The sequence below is a fragment of the Neodiprion lecontei genome, chromosome 4 (genome assembly GCF_021901455.1).
Source record: "Neodiprion lecontei isolate iyNeoLeco1 chromosome 4, iyNeoLeco1.1, whole genome shotgun sequence".
Classification (NCBI taxonomy): domain Eukaryota; kingdom Metazoa; phylum Arthropoda; class Insecta; order Hymenoptera; family Diprionidae; genus Neodiprion; species Neodiprion lecontei.
Genome location: NC_060263.1, coordinates 21,966,555 through 21,992,345, shown reverse-complemented (window position 1 = coordinate 21,992,345; position 25,791 = coordinate 21,966,555). Strand labels below are relative to the sequence as shown.

The 25,791-nt window shown below is 37.3% G+C and overlaps 2 protein-coding genes across 5 annotated transcripts; one reads left to right on the top strand and one right to left on the bottom strand.

Annotated features, from left to right (window-relative positions):
* The first annotated feature begins 1,529 nt into the window (after positions 1–1,529).
* On the top strand, positions 1,530–7,791 carry LOC107227080. Of its 2 annotated transcripts, XM_015668122.2 has the most exons (5): positions 1,530–1,664; positions 2,242–2,428; positions 3,953–4,051; positions 4,691–5,056; positions 6,409–7,791. In XM_015668122.2, the coding sequence occupies exons 2-5, from the start codon at positions 2,273–2,275 to the stop codon at positions 6,493–6,495; spliced, it is 708 nt and encodes a 235-aa protein (XP_015523608.1). In that variant the 5' UTR covers positions 1,530–1,664; positions 2,242–2,272; the 3' UTR covers positions 6,496–7,791. The 2 variants fall into 2 exon arrangements, with proteins under 2 accessions (XP_015523608.1, XP_046592136.1); XM_046736180.1 differs by lacking the exon at positions 3,953–4,051.
* Positions 6,553–23,386, bottom strand: LOC107227079 (tetraspanin-9). 3 transcript variants are annotated; one of them, XM_046736177.1, is made up of 6 exons: positions 23,216–23,386; positions 11,820–12,013; positions 10,995–11,116; positions 9,132–9,323; positions 8,781–8,963; positions 6,553–8,520 (listed from the first exon to the last, which is right to left on the bottom strand). In XM_046736177.1, the coding sequence occupies exons 3-6, from the start codon at positions 11,055–11,057 to the stop codon at positions 8,188–8,190; spliced, it is 771 nt and encodes a 256-aa protein (XP_046592133.1). In that variant the 5' UTR covers positions 11,058–11,116; positions 11,820–12,013; positions 23,216–23,386; the 3' UTR covers positions 6,553–8,187. The 3 variants fall into 3 exon arrangements, with proteins under 3 accessions (XP_046592133.1, XP_015523607.1, XP_046592134.1); XM_015668121.2 differs by lacking the exon at positions 11,820–12,013 and having other exon boundaries at positions 23,216–23,385; XM_046736178.1 differs by lacking the exons at positions 11,820–12,013; positions 23,216–23,386 and adding an exon at positions 11,659–11,677.
* Between the last annotated feature and the right edge of the window lie 2,405 nt (positions 23,387–25,791).

The window sequence follows — 25,791 nt, the reverse complement described above, 5'->3', positions numbered from 1 at the left end:
CGATTATAAACAAATGAAAATAGTTCAGTTAATTTTCTAGTTATCTGAAATGTTTTTTCACATACTAATCGGCTTACTCAAATTGATTTTTTTTTCTTTTACAACTACATTTATAATCAATCAGTATGGTTCTGATTAACATTTTCGGTCGAATGAAGTTTTGAAGAATTTGCAGTTTCCGCCTGATGGTTATCGTTTCAGGTACGAGTATTCCTTGAATATCTAATACTTTTTTGAATAGATTGGAAGTATCCAATATTTGTGAAACGTTATATTTGTGATTTTGTATTAAGTTATTAGTGGTTTCTTGATGAGACATTTTGATAATAAGATTTGGAAAATTGATCAATGGTAGAGCAAAATATTTAACCGATTCGAATTGTTAGAACCACTGACATCAAGCCTGACTATAAGGTAGAATGATTTGATTGAAATATTGAAACCATATGGTTATTAAAACTAATGAAAGATAACCCTGCAGCGTATGGAAATATGATACTTGAACGTCGTATGTACAGCATCACGTAGGCACAGAACAAATACTTTCTACTGCCAATGCAACATGTAAAACCGAACGGTATTGCACAACTGATTGATTATTCGTAACGTAATTATATAGGTTCAATGTGATCCGGTATTCGTGTTCCGACTTTAATTTGTCGGAAAATAATCACTTCGTGTGATCATCACGTAGAAAACGTCCGTTAGAGAATGAGTGAAGACAATTTTTAATAGCAAAGAAAAATTTGAATATCCAAAATAATACCTGAAATTCAATACCTGTTTACAAACTTCGCGAAAACTGCCTATTTTCCAAGATCACTGCATCGAAAAACCGATTTATTCAAATATGAACCTATTCATTGTAGTTTATAATTACTAACGGTCAAATTTTCACTCATTGCAAATGAAATTTACTCGAAATGAATACGAGTAAGAAAAATTTTAAGTTTAAAAAAATTGATTACTTACCGCATGCATTAAGCTGTAGCAATACTAATTTTTCTTTATTTTTCATTTGGGATTGAAGGAATTTATTCTTCAGCAACGAAATCATTTAATATCTTAGATGTTCAATGTATTATATCTTTCTGTGTATCCCCGATATGAATCCAGTATCAAATCAAACCTTGCATCGACATGACATGACATTTCTTGCATATCGCGTGTCCAATGACACGATGTCACAGAATGCCATTAGAAAATCGATTGTAATTTTAAAAAAACAAAAGACCATTAATACACTGTATTTCTTCTCCTTATTGACACGAAAACCCCGATGACACAACGTAAAACAGCGTTGGAACGTAATGATTGATCAGTCAAAAGCCCAAGGTTGAAAAATCAGTCAACCTGTGTTGCTTTCAGCTTTTAGAATAATTATTTTCGATTAATCGGTGCGTTTTTCTGCCATACTGCTTAATTTCCGGTGCTGTATATTCCGCGATTGGTCTCAATTAGACATTGAACTTCGGAACAATTTCTCCGGGCGTCGGTTTACTGGACAAGGAGGCTGATCGTTGCGTAGCGTTGCGTCTTCGGGCAGGTAACGAAATGTAGGAGAAAGCTGAGGATGTCGCAAGTCGAAGTGGTAAGCTCGTGGCATCGGCCAGTTGTGATCAGTTGGTTATCGACTTCTCGCGACGTACGCTCAACATCCATTGGTGAGTTCGAATAATCAATCTTTACATAATATAATTAAATCCATCGTCCGATCAGATAGTTTTACGTATCAACTCCGATCAGATGTGTGTCGAAAAAATTCGTTGTACGAAGAAGCTTACATTTACTTCGAGAGAAATTTATGTGTTTGTGTTGTTTTGTTTAGAAAAATGTATTTGAATCGTACACTTTAATGCACTTTCTTACGAAGTCTTGAATTTTGAAAGCTCGATAACGACTTGCGGCAAAAAATGTCTACCATTTTGACATGCTGATGAAAAAGAAAGAGAATGAACGTGGAATTACATCGGCGTCCAAAGGCCATAAGCATTCCTTTCACAACCGTGACGAGGAGAGGCTTATGTAGTGGATCTGATTAGAGCCAGTCACTTTTCCGCGTGTTGTAATTTTTTGAAGGCCGTTTCTACAGCGTTCGTGTGGAAAATGGGCAAAGCAATTTGTTTCACGATGTTTAAAGTTATATACGTACCAAGAAGAATGATATGATCACTTCCTGCAAGAAATTTGTGACCAAATTACCGATCCTCATGCTGGAAATCTTTTTGTTGTCTCGTTTAGCCAACGTTTCGACTTCAGTACGAGAGTCAAGATGTTCAAACTCGGACTAACGCTTCTTACAATTAGTGTAGGAACCACATTGAGTAGACCAAGTGAACAGCCGACGAAATTTGATTTGGCACTGGCTCAAGATGCTGTTGCAGAAACTGTCAGTGATGCCACTATTTCAACACTACAGCGTGGACAGGTAAACATTGCATTGCCTTTTCTTGCTTCATCTCAACGTGTCCCTCGGATTAAAATTCGAAATCGCATATTGCATTTGTGGTTTTTTGCATAAAAACTGTCAATTGAAATTTGAGCTGTGACTTGTAAGAGAAACCGGTGATTCAACTATGCGAATGAAAAAAAAATTATTTATATTCTACCGAATAGGTGTGAAACAGTGATTGCAGAATCATAGATGTTGCTGAAAATTCATTTGCTCGCAGACGAATTTTGAATTCACTAAAAATTCTGCAGATTCTACAGAAAGTATAGTCTCGTTTGAAAAGAAACATTTTTTTGTCATCGCATTTATTTGACCGATTTCACCCGACAGCTTTTTCGAGTACACCGATAGCGATAAAAGAGGATGATAAATGTTACGGAATTAAATTATCGTTCTTCATGCAACGAAAGTTGATTTGATCCGAATTGTTTTTATATTTCAATAGTGACATGGAACAATGATTATTGCTTTATAAAATGGCTTATTTACTTATTCAGCACTAAGCAATTTTTCATACGAAGTCCGCCACTAATTAGGTTCATTAAATTTCAGCTTGAATCAAGCTACGATTTCTTGTATTGAACAAGATTGTATTTTTAAACAATATGATAGAAGATACGGGTATTCGCCATTACTTTCTATATATCGACATGAAGATATTTTTCGAAGAAACAGAGAAAATATATTGACTTGTACGTATTTGAGCAATCGATCAAAATTAGTCTTCAATACTGTGTTAATACTGATTCCGAATAATAAAAGAAGATTGGATGCCTGCGCATATTATTAGCAGACTTTATACGTACCTATTTATGATTCATGCATAGTTTGGCGTTATAGTTTCACCAGTCATTTATATCGTCAGAATGAAAATTCAGGGACCAAAAATCTGGCAATACGTGTCAAGAAGTGATCTCGAATGATTAGCAGGTTCAAAGTGTAGATGTTTTAACTTTTCTATTTTTTCACTTTATACATTTCGGAATTCTAGGAATAAATTTTCACGCCTTCGAAAATTCGATTTTGTGGCTTTCAATTGTACAACAATTCTACTTTTTGTCCGCGAATAAACGATTCGTTCGAATACTTTGAATAAAACACTTTTATTTTCGGTATCGAAACACAGCTGCTGGATTCTAAAATATAAAAAACAAATAACTCGTCGGCTTGGTTGTTTTTTTTTTTTTTTTTTTTTTTTTAACAACGAGTCGCATAAAACGTCACAGGAGATGGAAGATAGCGGAAAACACGAATCAGATTCAACGTTTGCGATAAATATCTGTAGTTCAACATCAATTAGAATATGAAGTTTCGGTTTTAAAGAATCACGATAATAAACCTGAGAGTCTGATTGAAAAATTCATTCTACTGTGATTATTTAAAGCTTCATAGACCGCGATCGTAAAAATAAATCCAAAGGCATTTGTGATCAAACCTACACCTTGAATGTGCCTGGATACTGCTATCGGTGATTTGTGAATATTTGTATCGATTTTGTAGGAATTCGTAGAACAGGTTGCCGACGCGATCAGATTTGGGAGAGGAAGATTAGTCCATTCCGCGACAATGGCGAGAAACATCATTGCCTCAATGGCGGAGGTAATTCATTCAATCAGAAGAACAAAACGCACAAACGTCGAGTCACAAGGCGGTGGCTTTCTACGTACAGTCATGCTAACTTTTCTTTTCAACATATCTAATCGGTATGCATGACAGGGAATTTGAAGCCGCATAATTGGTTCGTGTGCGTGAATCGCTGCATTCACACCTGCAGCCGACGTAATTACACATTACGAATAATAATCGGCGACTGCAAGACACTCGAGTTGCGCAAGTAATGGCATGAACAATTGCCAGGAATGTGATTAACGTGTAAACCACTAAACATTGAAGATTTTTCGCGGGAAAAGCTATAAACATAATTAACGCATTAACGAATTATGTGATTGAAAAATATGTTAACCGGACTCACGTGTCTTACACCTATATGCATTATTGATGTTAATAATTTATGTGTCAGTGTTGTGACCACTAATTGTACGGGTAAATGATTAAACAATTTTGAATTAACTCGTCTTACAAAACAATCGCCAGAAGCGAAGGAAATCGAAAGTAACAAGTCTAAAACACCAACTATACTTCCGGGCGCTGATAACACGTCACAAACGCTTCGCTGCGTTAACCTGATGTAAATAATTTTGTACAGGGGAAGAAATTGATCATGTTAATTGTTTGTAGCAATTCGCCAGCGAAGCTGAGAACAACGTGGCGTCAGCGATAGCAGCGAAAGGGGATCTGATAGCGGAAGGACGCAGCATACTGGAGTCACTTCCAAAGGACTCTCCAGTCTTCTTCAATATCCTTCCGCCGACAGTAAGAGAGACGGTTCGTTTGGAAAGCGAAAATGGGCAGGGATTTTTGGAGAAACCAAAAATGAGCTACATTGAAGGAGTTTTGGAAAATTTTTTGAGACCGACGCCACTGGTCGATGGCATAAAGGAGAGTGAGAAGTACGGAAATTCGGGAGACAGGTTCACAGGAATCGGAAGAGCCATCGTTGGCGGATACGAAGGGTTCAGCAACTTCTTGAACGCCGTTGTTGATGTGAGTATTCTCAGTTCTTCGTGTTATAAGAAGTATAAGTTTGAAGGATAATTTATCTATTCGATTTGGTTGCATCTATTGCAAGGATGATTGGCTGATTTGAAATTCAAAATATCACGGTAAAGACATTGAACTTGTCGATGCACTCGGATAAGTACCTTATCGGATGTTTTTAAACAAGAATTTGCTTTCGATCTGATGTCACTTTTTGCGACGTATAGGATACGACTCGATAAAATAGATAACCTGTACTCTAGGGCATGACAAAAAAAAAAAAAAAAAATAGAAAAAAAATTTTTTTTTTCTTGGCAACAGGTTCAAAAGAATTTTCAAAATCAAAAGGGGTACAAACGATTTGTCCCGTGTTATTCTTACGGAAAATAAAAATGTGTTATGCGCAACCTCTTAATGTTACTCTTAACAGCTTGAATTTTATCAGTTGTATTTTTACACCTAAATGAAACTTTTGACTCTGTGTCCGAAAAAAAAGACATTTTTTTTACACCTCCTACTGTGCTGATATTTCGCCAGGTTTGTTTTTTTTTTTTTTTTTTTGCAATGAAGCTTCCGCAACTCAAATGCAAATCGTTTGAACCTATTCGGCTTAACGAACTGCCTTTTGATTCCGTTATTTCTGTTAAGGATATTGCACCAGGCATACAGTTTAGTTAGAAATAGTCGAAAGTAAATAATTACGAAATAAAGACTCGACGTGTACGACTACAAGGTTGATCGAATTGAATTTGATGAAGTTAATATTCTCGCAATTTCAGTCTAACTTTTTTGTTGGAATTGTTGCCTCATAACAAATCTATAGTTTTATAATTTTTCGGTTCAATTCCGAATATTGCGTCTAACGATAAAAATACTGTAGTTGCGTACAGAACTATTTCTTAGTTTCTAAGCAAATGCCGATTTGGTTTTATATTATTTGCCCTTGAGAGCGACAATTTTTATGCGAAAGCAGAAAAAGTGTTTTTCACAAGGTAACCGAAGTTAAATATCAGAGAAATATTTCATTTTCGACTGTGTAAAAATTGGAAGATCCATATTGTGTACCAAATTTCTGTGGAACCGATTTTCGCACAAGTGAGATAGATAAACAACTTTCAAAAACGATTTTTTTTATCAATGTGTAAATTAGAACGGATCCTGTGTAACAATATCGACCATTATTGATTATCAATATAATATTGATTTCAATAGTATTAAATTGGCTGAGGTCACGTGTGACGCAGGATCTTCGACAAAATCTATATCACGTCAATTTTTATTGACCGTCCACATTCAACAATTTAGTTTACGAATATTATTCATAGTACAATCCAATCAACGCAATTTACACGTTTCAGTTTCCTGTCGATGCAGCCAAGAAGACTTCGCGTAAGTTGACAGAAACTCTGAACCAATTTGGAGCTCGCTTGATCGGCCTTGCGTAGTACGAAACCAAATATAGTTGTTACATTATTGTAATCAAATGTGTAAATAAATCATTATTTCTAATTTATCACTTTAATTTCAATATATTTCAGTTTATATAAATCCCATAAAGGGCAAACTAGTTTGGAGCATTCGTCCCAATATATGGATGTATTTTCTTCTCAGATATACATGTTTCATAATATACCGGGATTTTTCGGTCAAGGATCCCAACGCGAACGATGTTTAGACTCTTCGTCGAAAACTCTCGGTACACTTGATACGATCTAGGCAGACGGACTTTTCCCCGTATAACGACGAAATACATATTCATGTACACTTTCATAAATATATATGGCATTTGAATTGTTATCTTCTTGAAAGCATAAGAAAGTCAGCCCCGGAAACATTCCTTGCTTGCCACTTCAGGCGGCCAAATGGGCTAAATGTTCGTCCGTAATTTACACAAATAGCAGTGTTTTTCGGTAAGCGAACGTATTGCTGTGGTGTACGGTCGGTAACAGTAGATTCACTGGAACGTTGATGTCGGTAAGCCACCATTCAATTTTTGTTGCAGACGAATCCCTTAAGGGCTGGCTTTCTTTAATAAAATATTGTCAAAGAGACGACTTAATGGCGACTGTCTTAGATAATAAAAATTTGCGTAATGATTGTAGACTTGAACAGCCATTTCAATTATTTTAACATCTCATATCAAATACCTACGCATAACTTACCCACATGGGTCAGCGATGTCCCATCGACATCAAAATCAGGTTACAGAAGACCAATATCAGGTTTTCAAGAATTGTCAATTCTCCTAATTGTCATTTTTACGTAATTTGCGAAACCAGAAGATACCCATCCGACTATTATAGAACTAATGAATATGATGGTTCTGTAGATCTGATGATATCTATTAATTAAACTTCACGTTCCATGTGGGTATAACAAATAAGAATTAGTTATACAATAGATGTTACAAAAACCGCATTCGCAATACGATGTATGTGAAATGCTGGTAGGTGTAATCGTAACGTAGTAGTTAACTCGAGCGAATCACGTAAGAAATACACGAAATTTCCTTAAAACATTTACAATAAATACTACAAAATGAAGCCAGTACTGATTACATCATGTATTTAGCGATAGAATTTGAGTTTTAAATACGATTAGATACGGAATGGTATTCGAGCTTTATGCTATAATTACAAAACAAATTAGGAAACGCGAAAATTTGTCCACTCTCAGATTCGGCAGAGAAATCCACGCTTTTTATCTGCGTTCAAACGTAACACAATCCGGAGTTAGGCGCCTCTGAGTCACAAAAATGATCACCGGTTAATTTAATATTAATAATTTCATCTGTACAATAAAACACACGACCGGCTTATATGCGAGAATTCATATCCTAAGATCCTCGAATTTATCTCTAACACTATCAATGGTTTGCCCACATTGAGCTTAGGAAGACCACACCTTTGTACCTTCCGGCTGCCTTTGGTTCGTGAAAAAATTGGAATTAAATTCAACCGCATCCGATTTGACAACTTCTTCCCACAGGTATATAAAAATTGGATGCAATTCTTCATGGACAAGAATTTTGGTCGATCGGCGAGAGAATGAAATGAAACTAAATTCATATGAAATGAATAAAATGCAGCCGGAGGTTGGGCTTCTGACACAGATCATTTACGCACTTGACGTTGTGACTAGGTCGCTGTGTCGTAGCTCTTGTAGGTGTGCGAAGATCTCTTATGTCTCACCGTGCAAAACAGTATCATGCTGGCGACCAGGCCGAATAATTGCAGAAATGCAACGACCAGACCGACCGTTCCTACCACGTGAAGACGCGTTACAAGCCACATCTGAATCGCCGATGCGCAGCCCTCTTTGTACCAGGATTCCTTATTTTTTCCCTCCGTGTCCAACTCCCCGCAGTATCGGGTCCTCTTTATGCAGCAAGAGTCTGGGACCCGGTCCTCCAGGGGCCAAGCGCTTATTCGAAACCAATCCGTGTAATCCCTCACGCCGCAACAGTGAAACTGGGATCAACAAATGATTCGTTCAATGTGAAAACATTCGACTAAAGCATTCCTACAGGTCAATACAGGTACGTACCATGTACGAAAACGATCTATTTGAATAGGTGTAACAGGAGTTTCCATCATCGCTATGAGATCTTTCCGATTGAAATCTCTTCGGATATTTATTTTAAGAAGTAAGCCTAACATCTTACCCAAGATTTGAAAATATCGGTAAGGCTGCTCGTGCCTAGTGAATTTGTATACTTCACCAAACCAACCTCAGTATGAATGTGATCCCAGACGACAGGAAGAGTTCCCGGCTCTGTAGAGGCGTTGTAGTGTTTCTCTATACCGAATTGCAGCTCGTCTTTGAAGCTTTTGCTTAAATGTTCACGAAATACGAAGGCCAATGTCCCCATCATGAACTCCGCGAGGAACATCAAGATAACCAAGCTGAAATACTGCAAAGGAGGAGAAAAAAACACACATTTGCATTCCAAGTGACGTAGAACGCGACGCAATCGAATGAATCTAACTTTAAGGACCATTTGCTTGTTTTGACATTTTTACATGCTTCACTTATGGTTTGGATTTTTGAGATCATATCAGGGATCTGCTGAGCTCCTTACGGTGATGAGCATGCATCTCGACTGGAACCATGCTCCGCAGCATCCGAAAAAGGCAACCACAAAGGTGACACAACCAGCGGCGAGCAGGATGGAATCGGCAGATGCGAAACTGTACTGAGGGACGAGCGTTGCGTATCCAGAGTAGGCCAGTCTGAGCCAAATACCTGCGCCTAGGATGCCACAGGCGCAAAGCTGCGAATAAAACGTTAAACTGTGAATAATTTCAGGTCAAGTATCATAGCTTACGATTAACCGAGGCGTAAGTGGCACGGTGATCTCCGGAATGAATAAAATAATGGAGGGAATCAGCTAGAGCTTTCAATTAGCAGATGCTATAGCGATGCCAAGTTGAATTGAAATTTGAATTCAACAATTGTATCACGGGATGTTCTGTTGTTGTGCTCCGCAGGCCACATATACTGATCAGGATTATCGAAATGTTGAGATGATTGTCATAAGATTGGTATCAAAGTGTCAGTCACACTTGAATCAAGTCCATTCGCGGGAATGCACCAAAGTAGGAAGTTACTTTGGAAACGGATACCTTCTTTAGTTCAGCGTACGTACACGCGAGCGTTTATTCATCCAAAGAGGGGCAAAAAATGGAGGCAAGAGATCACAACATACGATGTCGGGTTGAAACCATTTCGTGAAAACTGACCCAATGGATATCGACTACATATCCTCAATTTAGAAAGGAATCGGTGAGTGTGAGGTCGGATTTCGATTAAATCGTGAACATGGAACTACGGATCTTGCGCATGAGTTGGCACTAAAAAGAATGTCATGTTTATGTTTCCTTTTTGACCATTCGTCGCACGCCAAAAGCCCACTTTCTACTATCACCAATGACACAATCCACAGCATTGTTTCTGTGCAGAGGTTAAGCCTACGTAAAAAACAGTTAGTGACCCGTGAGAAATGGATGAGAAAGTGTGCAAATTTGGAGCACCAATGACCATTGTCTCCTAGAGGTTGTTGGTGGTCTTGCAGGTACTTAAATATTCCTTAATTTTCATCCGACACACGCAATTATGCACGAACTAGGTAAAAAAAAAAAATGAGAAACCACTTCGCTTCGAGGAGAGCTGAGGCAAGTCAGTAGGTTACCAGGTACGTCACGATCGTCTAGGATATTGACCCCACGATTCGGTATCAAGTGACTAACCGTTGCTCCAGCAAAGTGGTAGCTGGCGACTGGCAAGTAATGGATACTTCGCCAACACGCGGAGGTATGAGTACGCATCGGTGCCTGATAAACAAGCATGGAACTAGCTCACTGGGTATTGTTGGTGAATGCAACTCGCAACGGCGCGTAAATTATAACGTGTTATGTTACACGAATAACAATCGAGCATAAAAATAAACGAGGATTAAAACCGCGAAACTTGACTGTCGTTATAGAGGCCAACAAATTGGCGTGTGTTCCTGCAATATGCCTGCAACCATGCTGTTCGTGGCATTCAATCATGCCTGAGACAGATTGGCAATGACCTTGATGGCTTCTATTTTTAATTTTCGCCTTAGCCTATCGTGATACATTCGTTCAAGTAATATGAACGCATCTATTTTTGGCTCTTGCCTGCAGACGCACTTAATTCATTTTCCTTTCTCACTCAAAGATCGTAAAGCTATTATGGGGAACCATAACACATTTTCTCGCGAGGTTAACATTACGTGCTGGAATCGATGTAGAAATATATTATTTTTCAATAGTTTTTCAATCATGTTCATCAAAAATAGTGTACAAACATTGAATCTACCAGGTTCGCCTTCGCAGAGAGCAAAACCTTCATATATTTCTCGGGTAATTTTAGTTGAAAAAAATTATAAAGCGGGGGAATAATAGTTTGGAAAACTCACCCAAATAAGGACATTCAGCGAGCAGAAGACGTGTCTGATGCACGTGTACCCGGTTCGGCCCATGACGAGTCTATTGGCGGGTCCTGGACCCCACAGCGATCACTGCGCGACTCTGCTGCTTGCTGAAAGCGACAAAATAAACCACTTGAAGTCATTTGATCGAACGATATCGGTGAATCAAGCATGTTTGTTTATAGCCTGTTAAAGTTTGAGGTAATCGAGCATTGTGCTGGTAGAATTATAGTAAAAATATTCTACTAAATTTATTGTGCAGCGTCTTTATTTCAGTTTAACATTTAATTGGACTTTGACCGAACCTAATGACTCGAACATAAACGAATATCGCTTTACATATGATTAAAGTGAACCTAAATTTGAACTTGGTTTCGGCACTATTTAACCCAAGGTTATTACATTGTGTTACACTGTTATGTTGGATATCGTTCAGACGTGAATCTCACGGAGGCTAAACGAAAGGAAAAGTGAAGAAACTTTCGAAGAATCTGGCAACGGAAGTGATACGAATTCACGAGATGCAATGAAATGATAGAAAATTAAAAATTCATCGTGTAATTTCATCGAAAGTTTCGGATGATTCGAAAGGCAGAGAGATGCAGTTCGGCACGACTGCCTCGTTTGAAACACGCAATACAACGTTACTTACGCACTTCCCTCGCGTAAACTCTATTCAAACGCACATTAGCAGCCGGAAGTAATTCATCGTACAAATTAGTGACGCCTTCGATCAATAGATACACAAATAGCGATTACATTACACGGTTCGTACGCATTATTCGTTGCGGCCGTGTCCGATTATATGCTTACACAAAAATGAGCGACTCGGCCTTTGTCGTGGTTCACCGCAGTCACGGTGGATATCTTCCGGCGCATTGAAAACACGACGAACGAACTTGAACTGTCAAGAATTATAGCTGGGCCAGCTGGGCCCCACTCGCGGGCCTTGTAGGTCCTCTAACGGGACATCTCTGCGTTTGTCCTCGTCGCGCACTCTCGTCACTCTGGAAGCAAGAGTGAGTCGGAGAAGGGAGAACCACGAGGAATCACTTACACGTAGTGTGAAATACGTCTTCGTGGGTGCATCGGACCTTCGAATCCCAAAGAAGCAAAGAGTTGGCTCGAAGAAATTGAACCGTTCGTTCATTGTCAAGCATTCACTTCACGTTAGACTCGTCGACTGATTGTGAGAATCGTTGCCGAGTCTTTTGTGCCCTGTACTTCAACAACTGTGCACTTGACGTGTTAGATTTTTTCTTTCTCTAAATTTATGAACATAAATAGGCATCTGAGAATATTGGATTTGCTATTAATCACTTGAGTCTTTCAAGAGTCGAGGACCAATGTTTTAAGCAGGATAGGAAAGAATTGAAAATTATTCAGGAACGATTTTGAGGTGTGTGACTGAACAGACAACGTGTACTCTTTTTTGCTCTATCGTATAATCATTTATTGTCCACTTAGCTTGACGACTTTGGAAAGTGCCTCGGGAAACTGGACTGATTCAATAATGAAGCCGTTGTATTTTAGTCTTTGAAGCCTGTAGACGTATTAACTATTCAACGAGTCCCATTTATTATGATAAGAGCGACGCGACGTACGTTACTACTCATGGACAGCTGTTTAGAAGCACTTCTCGGAGTTAGAAGCGAACCGTTGTTTCTAGTCAAGTATAGTTCAAGCTCAAAGACGTGAGTTGTTTCGATATTTTTCAGTCAAGATGGAGGGCGATTTATCTCAATTCCGAAATTCTTGTTCTGTTCGCACAAGTAGATTAAATTAAAATTAAGTCTGTTGGAAGATTATTTATCGTAAAACGTTGCGTCTCAAAATTCCGACGATAATTAATTGAGACGATATTATCGGCTTGCGGTTGGGATTTAAAGTAAACGATGGTTTTCATCACCAACTTTCCGTGTGCTACCGGTACTGGATTTTAGTTTTACCCATTCGTCACGTTTACGTGAACCAATTAAACTTTGATTGCTGTTGAAAAAGTGTTTGTACCAGTATCAGGGCGGAAATCTGAATTCTACCGACAAAAGTAGAACGCTTTTTGGGTCACGTTCTTTAACACCTGAAACTGTTTGTAGCCACTACACAACAAAGAACCTCGGAAAAAGGCTCTCATTCGGGAAAACCAATTCACAGCTTATGCAACTGAAGCATTTATACTGTCTTTACTTTTTAGCGTGCGCGGAACACATGGGCTAAGTGAAATTCTATTTGCATCCTACACTCGATTCTAAAAGATAGGTATAATTCAAGCTGTGAAGAGTGCAGGCAGAAGAAGGAAGATGAACGAGATGATAAAGGCTACTACATTTTCGGAGAAACAATCCGATTCACGGCTGCCAACAGAAATGCATCAGAATATTTTTAGATATTTAGTGAAGATATCGTTACGTTTTGATATTGTGAATTATTATCACGAAAATGGCAAGATCAAAGGAATGAAAAGTAGAACTGAATTCGATGGAGTTGAGTTTTGTTGAAATCACCTCTAGTTTTGATGTAGGAAAATTGAATAAAGATCAAGTGATTTGAATAGGTAAAAAAAGTTCAGTTGCAGTTGATAACTTCGGAAAGGTGGCATCCTTGTTCTGTTTTTCAATATCAAATTATATGCATAATTTTTCCAATTTCTAAAACTTGGGACTTATATCATTTCCGAATGATTTATCCGTAAATAGGTATGAATAAAATTTCAAGAACGTACATTAATACGTTTTGTTACTAGAATAAAAGTTTGGTCACCATGACCTGTAATGATTTTGTAGAGATTTTCAGCAGATAAATTGAAGAAGTTATTTACCGGTAGCAAATTTGCGAAAATTCATGTACGATTAGACAAATGATCAGCCAGCATGAATTGAAATTAAACGAAAGGTACGTTTTTGATATTAAAGATAACACGATGTCGTCATTTCTCTAAAACTGTTAACGATCAGAGTTTCTTTGCTAAAATTTCGGGTTTAAGATTTTTCGTATTTATGAAGTTATTTTGTTCGTAATCTACATTCTCTAGAATAAAAAAATAGAGACCACTGTAATTTTGAAGTTTTCACTGCAGCTTACATCTCAAACTTACATTTCCCCGCCATTAAAAGGTTAAATTGTTTGCAAATATGACAGTTTAGTTCGATTTCAATCTACGATGCCTCATTTTATTTGGTAAACTACTTTCTACAAATTAACCGAAACACGTTTCCGATTACGTTAGTATCATTAAATGTATCGTAATCATCGATATTGATTATGATCAATAAACGGCAATACTGAATCGAGTACTAAAAAAATGTAAAAACTGTGTCGGTGACTTTGATAGCAGGTAGTCTTGTGGAAAATATTAGCCACCATGACGTGAAACGAAACAAATCTACTAAATTTCTAATCATTTTGAATCGATTTGAAATGAAGCATCGGTATCCAAACTTTTGTTTGTAGGTCTAAAATTGTAATTTTTCTACTTTCAAATAAGAGACCTTCGTGCCTGACGAATAAAATCATTTGATCAATGTTCAATGCAGGACAGTCTTGTACTAAAATTGATAAAAAGTATCGGATCCTGGCCCACCAATTTCGTAAAAGTTCTCTCGCTCATCTTCAACGGACGGATTCGCCGCACCCTCGAAGACAACCCTTCCGAGTCGAAATTGCTCGCACGATGTAACGCGAAACGTGGCGTACATTTTAATAAAAAGTCGTGCACTTAACGAAGGCTGAAAGCTGAGGCCTCGGAGGGAGCCATTGCTTGCCCCCCAGCTTCCTGCCAATTGCGCTCAATTTGCAATCATCTATGATCCCCACGCGTCCCTTAGCCGAGACGGACTCACGCCTGCGTGTAAGTTGAACATCATGGCACGAAATTTCACGCGGCTCTGTTTGTTTATTTGTTTATTTACTTAGACGTATTTAGCTTGAGCGCGTCGCAGTGGATGCCCGCATCACTGTTCAAACATGCTTTCGATGTCAATCGAATAACCGCTTTAGGATGACAGCATAGCAACAATTACGTGTTGACGATCGATTATTTTTAGACCTTAAGTAAGAGCTCAGTTGTATGCAAAATAGGTGATTCGAAGATGCGATGACGGCACTCGATGAAGTCACACAAGCCACTGTAATATTTTATATGGAAAACAAAATGCAGTAACGGTCTTATAATCAACTTCCTGCGAAGAAGGAGATCTGAGGTAGATGTAAAGTATATTATACGACAAATTTTTTGTGGCTCGGTAGCCTTGCAAAAATATCACTAGTTTCACTGCGTAAAGTCAGTTATTCTCTCGGTGAGCAAAGTAGACGATTACTGTGCAAAATAAACTACGTGGAAAAAATCATACAGGTACAAGTATCAATTAACTGGATAAGATTTACCTAAGAAACAACGTAAAATGGCAGATAAAACTATATTTTCTATGCACTTTTTTACGATACATCGGCATAATTTTAATTACCGCAACTTTTCTCCACTGTAAAAGTTAACGAAAACTCAGATTTGTCACATTATTTGATTTTTATCAAATCAGACTTACTTTCTGATTCTTATTTATAACGTTGTAGTGAGCGATGCGGGGTTTTGGCCTAGTAACAGCCGCTATTAGAGCGAGTCGGCTGAATGTACAAATCCTAATTCACTCGACACATCCGGCTCCGGCCCAAATACATCTGAGCATTGCCTTAACTTCCGGCGATAACCGGTAACAAATATATGAATAGTATAGAGAATAAGTTGTTTCCAAGCGATTCTAGTTGAGCAAACATATGCGTGAAAAGGTTTTCAAACATTTCATTTACACCTAAACATTTCAATTACAAATAAAACGGAATTACTTGTCAACTATCAAAGGTTTCTATTACTTGCTTTGAAGCATGCGATGATATAATTTTTACTGTAAATCGAATCAAAATTCAAAACCCATTTAAGGCTTAGAAACTGAATCGCGGAAACAGGGAACAGAGGAAAAAAATTCGTTTGATGTAGTTTGTACGCCAGCGACGCAGACTATTTTTACCTCAAAAATTAACCGAAAGCTGTTATCTCGTTAACGGAAAAAGGTGTGAGAAGTTTGGACATGTTATTTTCACATTATTTCGCAAAGCGTAAAAATTATAATAAATTGTGTGCGCGTGAACTATTCTCGGAAGATCTAGCCACCAGCAGGACAACGTCCCTGCAGATGAAATCATATCATTTTACGCTGGGAGCAGACACCGTTTCAGAATCATCAACACTGTGGCTCAAATTGTCTAACTAAGCTGACTGCTGAAGTACTCACATTTCGTTGGGAAGAATTCTGGTGAAAGAGTACACCTTTATAGTAAGTTCTGAAAACGAAAAATTTTCGGACTAGGCGTGCCATTTAGGAGAACGGATGTATTTTATCGTACACGCTTATCGAACCGTTGGAATGTACTGGATTTAAGTATACAATTAAGTGAAACGTTCGCCGTATTCTGAGCTGGAGAGCCGAAAAATCCGAAATTTTATTAATTTTCTAAAGACGAAGCAAAAAAAAAAAATTAGACGACGCCATCAAAATATTTTGTCGCACCAACCAAACATGTCAAACCTATAATATTTCTAACAAAGCAAATGCGAATCGTAGAACCTGTATTTTTTGTTCGGAGTAAGAAAACTGCTGTTAAAAAAAATTGTTTAGTGAATTTTTTCATATTATGACTTTTTTTTCTGCTCCAATTATGCATAAGTCGTCTAATGTGTATCGTATATATTTGACTTAACGTAATACCACTTTATATAATATAGTTTGTGGTGTAAGGAAATATCCGTAATCAATCTTCCTTGTTTCTTATATTTCTTCGTTCTGTTTTGCAGATCGTTATAATATACAAATATTTGATAACGTAATACCACTTCACATAATGTAGTTTGTGGTGTAAGAAAATATCCGTAATCAATCTATCTTTTTTCTACTTTTTCTTCGTCTTGTTTAGCAGATTGTTATGAAATACAACTTGTATTTGTAGTTAATCTGATTCAAACTTGATATCGGTTAACTTTATAAAAATATGCGTTTAATTATATCTCACAGTTTTGAAGTATGCATTTTGCAACTCGTTCGTGAGTTCTGGAGCTACAAAATTTATCCCTCACTTTTCCCTACAAATACTGATATTAGTGTTTGATAATATTTTGAATTGTGTAGATGAAACCGTTTTCACGATCCGAAAAATGTCGATCTTCTATCATTTTAGAACAGAAAAAATGGATGCCACTCACGGTATATCCAAACAAAGTTTTTGACTTTGAATTCCATTTGTTCATGTAGTTGTTTTACTCTTTTCCTTTGAAAATTTTAAAGCACCTTTTCCCTCCACGATTTAAATTGGAAAAAAACTTTCATTTGAAACACCGCGAATCGAGTTTGAAAGGCATTCGTCCAATCCATTGACGTTGAAACGTTGACAAAAATGATCACGATATCCGAAGCAATCGATGAATTTTTCAAACCAGATCTAAATTCGGACTCAGGGCTCTGCAGCAACGATTTACTTGAGGTCGGCAATTCAAATTAGCCTCACAATTACTAGATTAGGGTATTTCGTAATAAGCGTTGCGCAACCGTCATCGTGCGGCATTCTCGCCCAAAGTATTGCGTAAGAAGCGTGGCCGGCACCCACGTACGGACCTCAAGTAAAGAACGGCAGAGAAAGAAAAAAAGCATCAAAGGCAAAGAACTCCAGAGAACGGAAATCGGTTATGTGAGCTGATGCCCACGTAAGAATAAACGACGTTGCCGTCGCTCAGAAGCTCAACTTACTTTCATGCACACAATGCAGGACTTGGAGGTATACCTGCGCGTATCCTTCCATATTTCAAACACCCCGGCGGGAAAACATGATACCTGAAAAGAGCCGGCTAACAGAGGCCGATTTCAACCGTCTGATATCACGCATCTGTCACAACATATCAGACGAGTCGTTTCGAGGCCGGATTCAGGTTTCTAGTTTTACGAATTTCACTACTTCGAGTAGATTTTTTCATGTACCAGACTACAACCGGTGTCGTGATTACGCGCGATTCGGTGAGAATACATACCGCTGGTGGTAAACAGAGAGTTCAACAATGTTGTAATGCGATTAAACAATGAAGTTTGTACCAACAGTTACAATTCTCGTGCCAAATGACCTGTCAAATTACGAACCGATGTTCTAAAATTCTAAAATTGAATAATATTAAATATTATTGCTGAACGTTTGTAGTGAGTCGAAACTACTGCAAGTCTTCAATAATCTACATGAAGGATATGTTACAATTTGATCTGTTCAACGTTTCAACTAAGTTTTGACTACTGTCGTACGGCCGGAATTCTTTTTAATGATCTATTGCAAATATCGTTTGGCCGAAGAAGAACGGAAACAAAAAATTATGAATAAAAGGTTTGAACGGTGTAACTCCGGCTAATGATGCCGAATTCAATTTAATAACAACCCTTTGTAACCCAACAAATTTTGAAAACACGAACGCCGACTGATAAAGCTGTATTATTAACAACCGTATTTTTAGCGTCGAAATAATACTATCTGTATACTGCTTTATAAATTATAAGAGTTTTTCTCTTACATTGTGAGAATTTATTTCTGAACGAAATAATTCAAAATTTTTCATGAAAATAGCACTAACGTACCATGTAAGCTTCGCTGGCAAAGTTGTCAACAATTTGGTAGTGACACTGAAAAGTTACGACAGACAATTTGTTAACTGTCAAAGAGCGATGTTTCGACCAAATTTACACTCATCAACTTCAAAAATTCCATCTTTCGACATTTCTTTTATAATTTCTTGTATCGACAGTTTTTGAAAAAAAAAGATCATAGTTACAATATCTCCTTAAACACACTAGCAAGTATGAATTCGGATGAAAATATCGAAATAAAATTGACAGTAGGAGAGTAATTATAATATTATCATTGTAGAACATTTAATTATTTCTAAGCCGCCTATTGATACAAAATAATGAAATAAATACTGTAACATCCTTGCGACTCTTCACCTTTTGAATAGTTTTGTTGCCATACTATCCTGTTCCATTTATATAACGAGGTAGTAGTGGTAATCGATGTGAAACCTTGGATTCCTCGAGATTGTATTAATTCTATCAGCAATACCGACTACTCAATATTCTGCACAAGAATCGTGGCGTCTATTCTGAACCGGATTTTGCATTACTGCATTTGATTGATTTGCGAATGCCATGAAAGGTACAATACTGCAGATGCAAAAAGCGACGTAGACGGATTTATCTATATTATTATACTTTCCACGGAGGATGCAATACAAGGCTAAATTTCTAACATTACGATCCATCGATGATATCCGATAAGAAATTTGTGTATCTATACAATACATGGACTGTGTTAACAACAACTGGCTTAACGTATTTAAATACCGCGGAATAAGTAAAACTTGTAGATTACAGATTCGCAATTTGTTTGACTAGAATTTAATGAAATCACCGACGATTTCAGGGATAATTGGCTCAAACCTCAATCACTTTCAACATTATCACTTACTGTTATGATCTCTCGAATAGAATTTGACGCGATTACTCATATTTCTGTCTGACATTTGCGTCTTCGAATTGCTTCAATAATTGAAAGGGAATCCAAACGTACAGCATTAGTCGTATTATCCAACAATCAATAAATTGTCTTCTAAAATTTTGTCGCAAACATGCAAGGGTTTCGGAATCTGGTGCAAACTTTTTAGCAATCGTTAACAAAACTGATCGAACGCGAACGTAGTGTATTCGAATTACATATCCAACATTTTTGATTCTAGCAAATTCGATCAAAATTCAGTGAACTCATACATTACAAGCTATCAAGGAGTAAGAAGAGTTCTGATTCAGCTAATTAAATATCGTGATTGAAAAAAGTTATTCCAACATTAACAGGCGCATCGATCTGCGGCTATGTGAAAAATTACATTTTAGATAGCTAAATGTTTTTTGCAACTTATATATACAAATTTGATACTTTCAAATGGCGTAGGAGACTTGATACGAAAATAATAATAATGGAATATCACATACAAGAATGGCATTCAAATGGAAAATAAATATTGTCACCGGTTTACATTCATCCAGAAAGCCCCGCTTCAATATAGACTTTATTATACGGGAGCCGGAGGGAAAGTGGGCGGTAAAAATTCGTCAGGTTCATTGTAAGAACAACTGCATATTCGTGTCATGTTTGCATGTCATACACCATGAAAAAATACGCGTAGAAAAACGTATACAACTTATTATCGAGGCGAGCTTATTACGTGTTACAATATAGAACATTCCATCTCCTGCAGAACTCGATGATCGGCTGGGATACTTAAGTAGAAGAGGTCGTTAGTAAACCTACGCGAATCTAGCGCCCCACTTTCAAGAAGGTATATTTTCTCCAATTATTTGCAATTTGCAGCTCTTCTTTTCGTTAATGTGTAGTATTGAGATCAAATTTAAGCGAAACTTACGTTCGTCCATCGATTTTAAAAATTGTTTTGTTTATGGCCAAAATCTATCGTTGATCGCTCACGTTTTTCTCACTGTTTCGGCTTCCAATTATGTCTCCGATCAAAGCATATGATTTAGCGCAAAAAGAAACTCCAAATACATGATTGAAAATTTTAAGTTTTTTAGATATCTATATAAACGGTACGCAATACGGAATTGTTCGTAATAGGTTTATACCAATATGATTCTAGCTTCTATTTCTGATATCGCAATTGACAGACTTCTGACATCTGTTAAACATAAAAAGTTAACTTCTCGAACACTGTAAAGATCGTTTGGTTTTTATAGAACCGATACACAAGTACTGGGGTGAATAGTTCACGTAAATTGGAAAGATTCTGAATCGATTCCCGTTAAGAATATCTACAAGATGTAATCAACCGTCCGGCATTGATTTATCCGATCATATAAAAATTACTAAATTTGCAGCTAACAACAGTGAATAAACAGAAATTTCAATATTGGACAATTCTAAAATTCTTTAGCGCTCAAATCGTCACAGCCAAACGACAAAAGAGGCAAGTGAATCTATTATGTTTCGGTTATACCGCAGAATCAGCCGTCACAAATATTCGTAATAATATATGGGCTATTCCACACCTAATCGACTCCACTTGTCCATATGGAACCGGAGTTTTTGTATAAAAATATTCGATCAACGAGGAACGCGTTTAAGATCAACGGAATTATGCTTAATTATAACAGAAAAACGATTTATTGCCACGTGTAATTTTTGAGTAGACTAACAACATTTTTTTTTCAAAACGCCGTGAAAATGAACTGCTTCCTTTCTACAAGTCTTTTTTTCGAATTTTCAAATATCCCACACATTACACAAGGAGAGAAAATTTAGCAACTTTACCAAACATCGCGATTAAACATCGGCACAGAAATAATTCTTCAATTCAAATAAATGACATTTGTTTCAACAAAACGGTGATCAAAATAATAATTTGTGTTATCACATCAAACTACACGTATTTGAACTGGATAAAATATTTCTTTTGCCATATTTAGTAAATTCACCAATTATTTAGCAACAAAATGCGCCGAATGATGCTGTAAAATTTTTCGGTAAAAAGAAACAATTCAAAACAGCCAAAAATGTACTCTCATCGTATTTTGAAAAAGAAAAGTTCATACAACGGATATTCTTCGTTAATTCTGTCACTTTTTCGGACCCGTTCGTTGTCAGATATCACCAATGATCCGTGATTTTTTTCAATCATCAAAACAATCCTTTCAGAAAAATAATTTTTTCACAATCATTTATACAACTTAGATCGGGTTGATCTTGGAAGAAGGTGATGTTACAAGAAAATGTGAATTGACACAGAACTTTGTAATTCAATAAATCCGGACTCCCGAAGCTATGATCAATTAAAAACGCGTCTGTGAGAATGAAAATCGTCACAATAAAAAAATCATATCGTGAAAAGAATCTAAAAAAAATACACTGTGTCAGATGTTGGTCCCTTGAACGGAATTCACTATATCCAATTCTATGTCTACATGTCGTCATGTACTAGTTTTAGCTACGAAGTACAACAACCTTTTGACAATAAACAGAGGTCGCTGTTCAGTGCCAGAATTCTTTTCCTCAACAATCTCACCGAGGCCACAGAGACCTCGTTAGTTATGATAAAAGTGTCTAATTACCAAGTCGAGCTGCTGCCTACTTTCGTAAATAGTGCCGTAGATAACGTGTTCTGATTAAATATTATTGTTTCTGAATTCTTTCAACGGATCTATATATTTGTCACAAATTCTCGTTTAAAAATTTGAAGTAACGGAATTTAAAGAACAATTTGACTATAAAATTCGTGCCACAATCTGAGGATACTTCAATACGTGACAAAAGGACCGTGAAGTGATATATTTCTAATCAAAGTTGAGTATAACAGTTGTATGCCCTTGCAACGGTACGACAAGCATTACATAACCGTTGCAGCGTGTTACAACTCGAGTTTTATTTATCTTCTGCATCGTAGAAAGATATCAAAATGCACTACGAAACCGCTGATACCAACAAACTTGAACGTAAGCAAGAATAATTCATGTGGCTCATCCGGTCAGAGAGGCGTGTATAAGGGATAATGTTTTTTATTTCAACCCGTTGATTACGCCGCTGGTTTGCTTTACTAATTGTGAATGATTTTATTCAATCACGCTCATGATTGTAGAAATTCAAAACCCGGCTTATTGGTACTTGTACATATAACTGGCGTAATTAACTTCCGACGCTACTGAATTTTTAAGGATATTCATACATCGGTCCTACAATTGGAATCCGAAATTGATCGAGATGGAAGAAAGAAAAAACGAATTTGAGAAACAAAATACAAAACAAAAAATCGTCATTGAATAAGTTTAGTTGCTAATGATCTAAAAAAGATCACGCTACGTTTTCGACCTGAAAAAAAGATCGATATTCCGTTTGTTCTGAAAGAGGTCAAGATTATTTTCATATTACAATCACGATTGATACATATGAACGAAAATTTGAAACTGACAATTTTTGTTCACAGTGAAGAGTGAAAATGTATAGAAACAAGTTAAAAATGCGGAAAGTATCAAGAGGGGCAAACTCCCAACGAACAATAATCACACTATACAGTATATTCGAAGCATGGACACAAATATGCAAAATTTCATATTTAATAAGAGACTCACTCGAAGTGAATAAAACAGCCAGTGTTCGTTGCACGGGCTGTCAACAGCTCTTGACTTGACAGACGAGCGTAAGTGGTTTCATCTAGGATTCCTTCACTACGGTTTGCACTCGCGACAACGTCCCGCCACGAAGGCCAAGCATGAATAAACTAAACGGTTCAAGTCTACCGCCAACCAAACACTGCCGAGCCGTTTGACGCCCGGTTCGATTGTCGGTTCTGCCACCTGGCGGGACGCCAACGGTACCAAAAAGTTTCTCGTGAACGATTACACGAACGCACGTATTGCGGGTAACGCGTGTAATCGCGTACATAGTTCTGCGCAAAACGTTGAATTCCGATTACGAGATTTATGAATTATTCAATAAAATCTTACGACGCGACGGTTAATTTTCGGGCCGATCGTTTGTTCCCTGACTGGTTGCGTCACGTGATTTCGTTGCCGGGAATATGTTGCGGTGATATTTTATATAGTATAATATCTCAATTACAGATAACCTCGTATTTCCATTCCGAGTTATGTAATACTGCAATATCGTAAGAATAGATTTTTAGTATCGGATGGTACTGTTGAGTAAGTTTTTTTCACGAGCTATAAAGTAATGTTGAAACGCAATCTTGCTGAAAATGACGTGCGATACTTTGAGCGAACTGAAACGTTTGCTATGCGCTGTAGTTTGTCTGTTCGGTTTACTTAAAATGTTATCGCCAAAAGCGATGACTGAAACCTGGCTCCATTCGCAGATCTCGGACTCCGTTGTCTTGCTACCAGGCTACCACACGAACTGAACTCAGGTCTATCTTGACGCTTGACGTCTTAAACGTGCACTCCATCAGCATCTCTTCCGGATAAAAAAGACTTACTCCTGATGGCAATTCTTCATTTAGATTTTAGATTTCTCTACTTCCTGCTTCTCATGTTTCTATGTTTCTACTTTATTCTATTTGTTTTATTTTCTAACATTGTCTTTGCCGTCTTTCGCTCTTCCAATTTTTGCATCCTTCTATCTCTATATTTCTACTCCTGTCTATGTCGTAGTTCTCTGTCTTTATTCTGTGCTCCTCTTTACACTAGACATCAAACTAGGCTAAGTTTTTGGATTTGAGACTCTGAATATAGCTCAACTTTGTATACCTTTCTTGTTATTTCCCAACATTGCCATGGGAAAGATCTCAATAAACCATCAAAGCGTGCTCCTTGTTTGACGATATTGCAGTATAGTAATATTACAGCTGGACAATATCATTTCGGTATTGGTAAGACCTTTCGTACATATCGGGTATTCTATGCCGAATCAACCGAACTTAATCCTCACTATTGCCGAGTTTGTTGACATTTTTTTTTTTTAGGTGATAATAGCATTTCTGAGGCCACAAATTTATTTTAAAAACATTTCAATTGCAGTAACAGTTTTCAGTTGAAAATATTTAATCGTTCTCCATGCTTCACCCATGTCATAATCATCGAAAAACTGCTAATTATTGAAATATTTGTTCAGATTATAATATTTGTAGCGGATGGTAATTAATATTTCAGAAATTGCTCAGCAGCGTTTTTTCAGCAATATCTTCGGATAATATCGCATGTTGTAATCTGATGTACTTTTGAAACATTTCTGAAATAATTCTCGCCGTATCGAGAAGAAGAAGTTTTATCATTCAAGAATGTAGAAATTCTGAATAAATATAAATCAACCAGCACGCGCATTGTGTTTATACATATAATTGTCGATAGCCTGGAAGAAAAATACACTTTGACTCATTACAGGCCACGCTTACCTGTATCGTGTGACGTTACTTCATCTCATTCACTTGCTCCCGCATACATCGAGTGACGCGTAATGATTATTTTCGGACATGTAAACAGGTGGCTGTAACTTTGCTATGCGTGAATAAATACAAGGCGTATGCGCGTATAATGAAAAGTCGTTTGGATTCACGTGTAAGTCTTGCCGAGTGATATAATGCACGGTAGAAACTTGCATAATTGATCATCATACGTAGTATTAAAGTTCGAAATCAAAGTCTGAATGTTCGGATGTTCGGATGTTCAGAAAGTGACGTCACCCAAAATTTTGTCTCTCTTGACGTCATCGATCTATAGTAATCGTAACGACCAAAATCAGCTAGCCGAATTCCTCAGTCTGGAAACAACCGCGCAGTAGAGCGGACGGATGAGAGGCGCGCTCCGCAAATTTCGAGTACCGGGTTCTCAACCTCCCGGATCCCGCGCTTCGGCTCCGCTACGCGGTAAAACTCGACTTCCAGGATAAGCGCTCCGTGGTTCCTGGTTCACGTTTACAATAAATTATTTCAATTCGTTTTTCGCGCAACCCCAAATTCGGTAGCTGTCAGTACGCTAATAAAATTTCTATAACTTTATATTCTTCTCATAATCTTTTTGGTCAAATATGTCGATAAAAAAATTATATTAAACCTTACACATTATTTTTGATTTGTTCTCATGCTGAAAATATTTATTAGTATTCGAGGTATAACTCGAGGTGGTTGGCGGTGGTCGTTGGGGGTGGTTGAAGATGGTCGGCGGTGGACGAGGAGGAGGACAAGGAGGACGAG